This window comes from Gossypium arboreum, chromosome 8 (assembly GCF_025698485.1).
Source record: "Gossypium arboreum isolate Shixiya-1 chromosome 8, ASM2569848v2, whole genome shotgun sequence".
Lineage (NCBI taxonomy): Eukaryota > Viridiplantae > Streptophyta > Magnoliopsida > Malvales > Malvaceae > Gossypium > Gossypium arboreum.
Window position 1 is genome coordinate 130,155,038 of NC_069077.1, and position 8,763 is coordinate 130,163,800.

Genomic DNA, 8,763 nt, shown 5'->3' on the forward strand with positions numbered 1-8,763 from the left:
AAAATCGCCAAACGACATTATCAACAAATCAACAGGGAATGTTATATTCTGTATCACTAACGGACATCTGCTATACACCTGATCCATTGACACAGATTGTCCCAATAAACTAGTCACTACTATCGACACTCTAGACGTCTCAAATTTTAAACTTTTTGACTTAACCAATTCATTATTAACATACAAATGCGAAGATCCCAGATCTATCAAAGCATAAACATGTTTTCAATGTAATAAAAAGATACTTGTCACAACATCATTAGCATCACCATCCTCACGAGTCCGCAGCCTCCGACTAATGAGTAACAGCATCATTTCCCTTCCTAGCACCCCTCTCAAAATTGAACCACTTTGACTTGACCCTCGACCCCTAGGAGTTGGGATAGATCTCTAAGAAGTAACAGGTTTAGCTTTCTCATTCTTCGGACACTCTATATCAAAATGTTCCGTAGATTCACAGCGAAAACAGCCTCGAGTTAACTTTCGATATTCACCATGATGCTTTTTCCCACAGTGCTCACAATTCAGAATATCAGTATCCCTAGATGGACCTCGCACACTACTCGTAGACACAGTCGATTGTCTATCATGATTTCTATCAACTCTGTCTGACTTCAAATTTGATCTCCAACTACCACAAAATTCTTTTATTTTTATCATTCTTACCCGTTCAACTAGATCCGCAAACTCAGTAATTTTGTGCAATACTAACTATACCTGCAACTTATCGTGTAAACCATACAGAATTCGCTTGCAACTATCAATTTCAGTCGGCACAAACTTCACAGCGTACCTACTAAGTCATGAAAACTCTCGTTCATAATCAACCACAGACATCCTACCTTATTTCAGCATTAAAAACTCTTGTCTTCTATCTTCGATATACAATTCGCCAATATATTTCTTTTGGAATTTCTTTTGGAAAAATTCCCAATAAGCCTGTTCTGCAGATACTTGGCGTGTCACTAACTGCCACCAAGTATATGCTTCTCTTTGCAATAGAGAAACATCACATATTACGCTTTCACGCGGATTGTATTCAAGCTGTTGCAAGATGCATTTAGTGGATTCAATCCAAACTTTAGCTGCAGAAGGATTAACTCCTTTCAATCATAAGAATTCAGTCGCCCCGTATCTATATAACTCTTTAATCAGAACTCGACGAACAGTAGGTGCAGATGCCATAGTGGATGTGGTTCCCGCCACACATTGAAGAACATCAATGATAGCTCGAAGTAACTGTGAATCACCTCTTTCTTCAATATGTCCTCACTTAACGTTATTGTTGAGTACTAACTAGACTTGGTGTTACCAATTCGGTTTCATATAACTTATTAGAGACATCATCTCCGGTATACATCTATTGATCAACATTGTCATTGTAATCATTCAACATTTTTAACTATAAAACAAAAACAAATATATCAGCGTCCAAATCCTAACTCAATTTGACTCAATTATGGCATATACCTCTAGACTCAATTCTAAGCTCGATTTAGAGTGAGAATCGACTAAACCTGCAAGCTTTGATACCACTAAATGTAACACCCCTAACCCGTATTCGTCATTGGAATAGGGATTTAGAGCATTACCAAGTAATCATAATCTAATCATTCATTTTAAACATTTCAAAAATCATAAAATGATTCATCATTAACATGCATAGAGTCCCTTATTAAGCCTTTGAGAGTTTAAAAACACTTTAGAAATGATTTGAGACTACATCGGGAATATTTGAAAATTTTAGGAAAAAGTTAGAAAAAAATTTAACTGCAGGGTTCACATGGCCGTGTAGTCAGGTCGTGTGACTCACACAACCAAGTCACATGCTCGTGTGTCTGGCCATGTGGGCATTTGAAGTAGGCACACACAGCCGTGTCCCAGCCCTTGTAACTCTTTGACTTGAGTCACACGGCCAAACCACACGCTCGTGTGCTAGCTGTGTATCTCACATGGCCAAGTCACACGTTTGTGTGTTTGGCCGTGTGGACCTAAAATATGTCTTAAACAACAAATTTACCATTCCTTACAAGCTTGGACATTAAACAACTCAAAAACCATTCATTTATCCTTGTTCAAAACATGATCAAACAAATTCAAGACATGCCAAAACAATCATCCTAGGTGCCTAACCAATTTACCCTCATTGGTACCACATTTATATCATCAAAACATATCATCAATGCATCATCCAAATTAAAATTATAAACATGTCAAAATCCATCAATTTGGCCTAGCTATATTTACCTAAAACATTAACTTAAATTCACATGCACATACCAAGCTTTGGTTCAATTTATCATACCATACTATGGCTTCAAACACAAACACATGGTTATATATACCAAACCAACATTACAAGTGCCAAATACTCACCTCAACCACTTACCATATGCATGAAATCGAAATACAACAATTAGTAAATAGGTTCGGATTATAGAAAAACAAACTGTGAATTTCGAGCTATTCGACGTCGATTTTATCCTTTCCCTTTTTAGTTGAGGATTTTGGTACGACGTTAGCTACGAAATTTAAAACAATTAAAATTCATCAATGCAACACAATTCAATTTCATATTAAATATTTAAATTTTTACTCAATATTTGTCTAAATTTCAATTTAGTCCCTAAACCGAGACTAATTTTTTTATTCTTTACAATTTATCTTATATTTTTATACAAATTTCACTTTAAACTAAATTTAACTCCTATTAAACCCCTAAATTTCAAAATTTTTACAATTTAGTCCCTATTACTCAAAATTTACAATTTTTAATCCTTTTCATTAGCTTAAAAATCAATCAATTTAATCCCTAATACTTAAACTATTTAACAATAACAACATTTAAAATCTTAACAATTGCTAAAATTTCGACATGGGTCAAGTTACCCTAGGTACCAGGATTCCAAAAACATAAAAATTACAAAAAAAAGGGATTAAATTGACTAACCAATTAAACTTTAAACGCTAAAAGTCCCTAAGGCCGTGTGTGACTTTCTTTTCTTCTTTCTTTTTCTTTCTTTCTTTTTCTTCTAATTTGTATGGCTTTCTCTTCTTCTTCTTCTTTTTTCTATTTGTTTTATTATACTTTAATTAATTATTATTATATAATATATATACATTTACTTAATTATTAAGATTTCTTAATATAATAACATATTTTTATAACATAGGTATAATTATTACATTGGCCCTTTAATTAATTTTTAATCTATAATTCAACTTTCACCCTATACGTAATTTAATACTTATACTTAATTACTTTTAATTCAAGTAAATTCGTTTAACCGAAACCTGATTAATTAGCTTCTCAAATATTTTTACGAGTCTGATTTATGAGAACGAAGTCTCGAAAATACACTTTCCGACACCCCTAACCATCGGGTCGTTACAAAAATTTGTTGAAGGATAAGGAAATATTTGCTTTCCCATTAATATTCCTAGTTCAAAATATTTCAACCATTATTGGAGAATCCATAAACAAGGTTTAAATGCTACTCAACACCTTGAAGAAATATGAATCACCTTTTAATATTTTTATTAATTATAAGATCATAGAAAAGCAAACACTACACCCTGAAAATGCTTTCTAAGCTTCTAAATCCTTATCATTCCATTCAAATGAATCTCTTTTTTAGGGTTTGGGTCTTTTATAGCAGGAACAAAGGAAAAGACAGAAAGTACCAACATCAAAGGTAAATAAATAAATTATTAACTAAAACAATAATTAAGCAAAAAAGAAATATATTTTTTTACCTAAAGAAATTGGGGTTAGGGATATTTCCTAGTCATTGCTTGCACACTGAGTTGCCCCTTCTCTCTTCCTTTTTCTAGAATTCTCAGCTTTTTGGTCTTGGGGTTTCTTAACCTTTTCTTTTCTCAGCTGAAATATTATTTTTATAGGGCTCTTAAATTTAACCGCCTTGTGTGTGTACTCTATCATCTACACACCTCCCTGCTATTGAAACTTTCACTGCTATTCTTTCTCTCTCCCTTTCTCAAAATCTATCACTGAAAAACTTTATATAGAAAGGAGAGGGTTAACAAAAAACAATCTTATTGTCTTAATTTCACTCATGTTTTGGTTTCTCAGCTGTTGAAGGTTTTATATATTTATATAAAGCATAGCTGATTGAGGTGCAGAGTTGTTTCAGACAAGCAATCCATGGTTAGATAGCGACTTGGAGAATAACCCAACATCATCATTATCATCATCTTCTTCACGAGATTTGGCTTTTGGCACCAAATGAATGATAAGCCCTTTCAGTATATCTACATGTCACTGCCACTACCTGTTTGTTCATAAAGCTGTGTTTAGTTTTTGTGTCCAGGGTTGGGGTAAGGGGATTCTCTATTTCTAGGCTACCTTTTTTCTTGTTGTTTCTTTCAGAGGTGTAAAGTGGTCACTCTTCAACTGCAGCAGCAGTTAATAAGCAAGTTAGAAAAACAAGACATCAAACAAGGGAGAGAGACTTGTTCTTCTTTCTTGGAGTTTTCTTAATTCCCAGATATGTTCCCTGCGGCTATATCCAATTCTACATCTTTGTCTGAGGAAGCTAGTGTTTCTTCTATTACAAGGGTTCAAGACTTAGGTAGCTTAAATTCCATTGTTTCAACCATTTCCCCTCACCAGTCGCCACTACAGAAAGTGGTTAAGAAGAAGAGAAACCTCCCAGGGAACCCAGGTAAGCCCTTTTTTGCCAACATCTCTTAAAACTTGTTCTCTTTGACTAATTAATTAAAGGGTGTTTTTTACAGACCCAGATTCTGAAGTGATTGCTTTATCACCAAAGACACTATTGTCCACCAACAGGTTTGTATGTGAGGTCTGTAACAAAGGTTTCCAAAGGGATCAAAACCTTCAGCTCCATAGAAGAGGCCATAACCTTCCATGGAAACTGAAACAAAGGAGCAAAGAGATGAAAAAGAAAGTCTATGTTTGCCCTGAGCCTACATGTGTCCACCACCATCCTTCAAGGGCATTAGGTGACCTTACTGGGATCAAGAAACACTTTTGCAGGAAACATGGAGAGAAGAAATGGAAGTGTGAGAAATGCTCAAAGATCTATGCTGTTCAATCCGATTGGAAAGCTCATTCTAAGATTTGTGGAACCAGAGAATACAGATGTGATTGTGGAACCCTTTTCTCAAGGTATTTATTTATTTCCTTTCTTTTTCTCTCCTTTTTAAGAAACAGCGTTGAGATGTTCATCACTTTGTTTCATTGAAGTCTTATTGGTAATTTTAGTGATGAAAGTGTGATGCTTTTTTTGTTTGGTCTTTTAAGATCCATTTTTTGTTGTTGTTTTTACACAAGAATAGTAACTGGTAAAGCTATGCATACAGGGAATATATCTGGAACTTTAAATGTAGTGATAGGTTTGGTGTCGTCCATAGTGGACACCATTAATACAAAGTGTCTGTATCTGTATTATATGGTGACTTAAATTGCTAGAGAAAACTGAAAGCAATTAAGCAAATACCTCTGAAATCTGAACAAAAGTAAAAAGGACAAGGCACAGTGTCATAATCTCTAGTTTGGCTATAATTATTTATTTTGCTTTCTTCTATATTCTTAATACCCAGAATTTTTTTTACCCTTTTTGTACATTGTAATGGAGTGGGACTGCTGTCTCAAAAACAATGATGATATCCAATAAAAAAGCAAAACAAGTTTCATTATTGCTCTTTTGGATTTCATGGTTAAAAAACAAAAAAAAAAAAAGGTTCATGTTAGCATGCTATTATTAACTCGCAGAGATAACTGATGAAAATCTGCGAAAAAAATCTGGCAGCTGATTTTTTCTTTTCTCTCTTTCTTCCATATCCATCAATTAGATTCATGTTTTGATTGCATATCTTTGTTAACATGCATGAAGCTCTAGTTTCAAAATATATAAAAACACTATCCATCATAATTTACCCAAATTCATGAAAATTTGAGCCATCTTTGCATGCATATTGCATACAACATCATTTAACATGCATCTCTTACATTTGACCCGACAATGCGCATGCACGATCCTAGGGTTTTATTTTATTTTATTTCTTTGTGAAAACCTCCAGGAAGGATAGCTTCATAACCCACAGAGCGTTTTGCGATGCATTGGCTGAAGAAAGTGCAAGATTCTCAGCCAGCAACCTTCCCTCCGCCGCCGCTGCCGCCGCCTTCTCCGCCGCCAATCCGCGTCCGTCTCTTCATTATTTTCCATCCCAATCCAACTGCAACCCATCTTCTCTTTTCCCATTCCAAACTCATATCTCTTTCCAGCCATGGCCGGAACCTACTCAAACCTGTAACCCTAACCCTAATAATAACCCACTTCATATCAAGCCCCAGTCTCAGCATTTCGTGCCATTGTTCCAAGAACAGACGCCGCCACCTCCAAAGGCCTGCATCACCTCACCCTACCAGAACCTCCTCCCTGTCGGCAATAACACTTCCTCTAATGTTGCCATGTCGGCCACCGCACTCCTCCAAAAAGCTGCCACCGTTGGTGTAACTTCTACGAAGATAAACAACAATAACAACAATAATAACAGCAACATGGCGAGTTATGTCTCTTCGGATATGTTGGGTTTCGGAGGTGGAAACATGGCGGCGGCATGGCAGAAGAGTAGCAACCACTTCACGAGGGACTTCCTAGGTTTGACCGGAGACCAACATCAGCATCATGGGAGTGGCAATGGGAACGCTAACGTTAGCATGAACATGAGGGAGGTTCTAACCTACGCCGGGGGAGTGGAGTTGCAGCAGTTTGAGAGAGACCAATCGCTGTTGAAACCCCAAGGTTCTGGATTCGATGAGCCTGCCTCGGAAACATGGGGTGATTGATTGTCGAAGGCAAAAAAAATAAAAAATTAAAAAAAGGTCAAATGATAATGCCAAAAATGCCCTTCTCTATGTTTAGCAAAAAAAGGAAAATTTGAGTTATTATTTCCAAAAAAAAGAAAACAAAAGTAGTTTTCTTGCATTTTGTTTAAATTAATGTCTTTCTTTTTAATCCAAAATTGATAACCGTATTTAAATAAATATAAATTAATGTTTTGAATGGTATCAAGAAATAGTTTATATTTAGCTTGGATGGTATTGCCATCACATGCAAAACATATGCATTGGTACCTTAATGTCTTTTCCTTTTCATGACAGCCATATAATGATGTGTGACCATTTTTTTTAATTGTAGTTAACATTTTACTCTTTACAAAATTCCATACCATATATATTTCTTGTTTTTACCACTTTTAGGTTTCATGCATGTCATTCAATGCCTACGTTCCTTCAATAAATTACAATATTTTTCACATTTATATATGATTGAATTAGTTAAAACTCTTCTATTCGAATTCTTTTAATTTTATAATCCATTTTAATTAAAAAACAATAAAACCCATTTTAAAGTATTTTTTTAATTTTTACATATTTTTATTCTTTTAAAGTTATTTTCAGAAATTTCAATCAAGAAAACGAAAATCACCTATGTTAAACCAATACAGTCTAAATTCCTGGCATTAAAAGCAGAGGGACCAGAGTCAAATAAAAAAGTTGGGTGATGAGGCAAGCATGGCGAAGGACCATAGCTTGTAGCCTTGGGATTGATGATCGCAAGATCGCTCCTTCTCTGTTGGACTGCTGCTATTGATGCCACTGGTGGCAGCTTATTTTTGTCCTTCTCTGTTGGACTGCTGCTATTGATGCCACTGGTGGCAGCTTATTTTTGTTTACAACAAATTTTCTATATTAGGTCCTTTTAATGGAGGGTACGGTTAACGTCACTCTAAAATTTTTCATTAATTTAGTGATTATGGTTAGAAAAATTGACCAAAATATTTATTCAGTCCTTAAATTCTTAACGAATTATTGGTTGGATATAAAAAATTTTAATTTTAATATTTTAAAAATAACAAAATTTTAAGTTAACTTCTTAAATCTCTATAAAAGTACATATATTTAAACTCAATATCTGTATCCAATTCCCTTCTTCTTAGCACTCATTAAGCCTCGAAAACAACCCCTTAATCCCTTCTAAGATCCCACTACAGTACACCTAACATTGCAGCGACGTTAATAAAGCAAATGGGGGATTTTATTAAGTGATTGTTCAATGTAAAATTAGATTTATATTGGATTACGTACGAAATCCTTGTAAAATTAACTGTAGGTTTTTTTTTACTAAAGATATTAAATTTGGTCGTAGTTTCATGTTCTTTGAGCAAATTAAGTGTATGGATGAAGGGAAAACGCAGGTTTTGTTGGAAAATGCAAAGGAGTCTTCGCCAATAATAAGGCTCAAAACAGTTATGACAGATTGGTAGCAGTTAGTGGTAGTTATGGATTAGCTGTATATAAACTCTAATTGGTGTTCACAGCAAGATATGAAGAAATACAATAAGTTTTCCATCACTTAAACTATTTCTCTTTATGGTATCACAGCCATAGAATTTTTTTTCATGGCAACTGAAGCTGTTTCCGGCAATGATGATGAGAATCGTAAGTCGTTTAATATGGCTGCTTCAGCAGATGGCTCGTCTCCTGATCCTGGTCCTGGCTTCTTGCGCAAGGTTCAACAATTCCCTAAGCATGATACTGTCAAACTTAGTGATCGTAATTTTCTTTTGTGGAAACAACAGGTTATGCTCATTCTTGAAGGATATGGTTTGCATGAGTTTGTTCTTGGCATTGTTGTAATTCCTCCGCAAAATATTATCGACAACAATGGTGTTCTTACTTCTAATCCCGAGTTCTTGTTTCACAAGCAGCAA

The 8,763-nt window shown here is 34.9% G+C and overlaps 1 protein-coding gene across 1 annotated transcript; it reads left to right on the plus strand.

The window, feature by feature from the left end:
* The first annotated feature begins 3,773 nt into the window (after positions 1-3,773).
* Positions 3,774-7,065, plus strand: LOC108469097 (protein indeterminate-domain 12-like). The gene is made up of 3 exons (XM_017769986.2): positions 3,774-4,685; positions 4,759-5,152; positions 6,067-7,065. The coding sequence occupies exons 1-3, from the start codon at positions 4,511-4,513 to the stop codon at positions 6,833-6,835; spliced, it is 1,338 nt and encodes a 445-aa protein (XP_017625475.1). The 5' UTR covers positions 3,774-4,510; the 3' UTR covers positions 6,836-7,065.
* The last annotated feature ends 1,698 nt before the right edge of the window (positions 7,066-8,763 follow it).

Coding starts and splice junctions, on each gene's coding strand:
- LOC108469097 (XM_017769986.2), top strand. CDS start 4,511: ATGTTCCCTGCGGCTATATCCAATTCTACATCTTTGTCTGAGGAAGCT. Junction 4,686..4,758: donor AAACCTCCCAGGGAACCCAG/GTAAGCCCTTTT, acceptor TGTTTTTTACAG/ACCCAGATTCTGAAGTGATT. Junction 5,153..6,066: donor TGTGGAACCCTTTTCTCAAG/GTATTTATTTAT, acceptor GAAAACCTCCAG/GAAGGATAGCTTCATAACCC.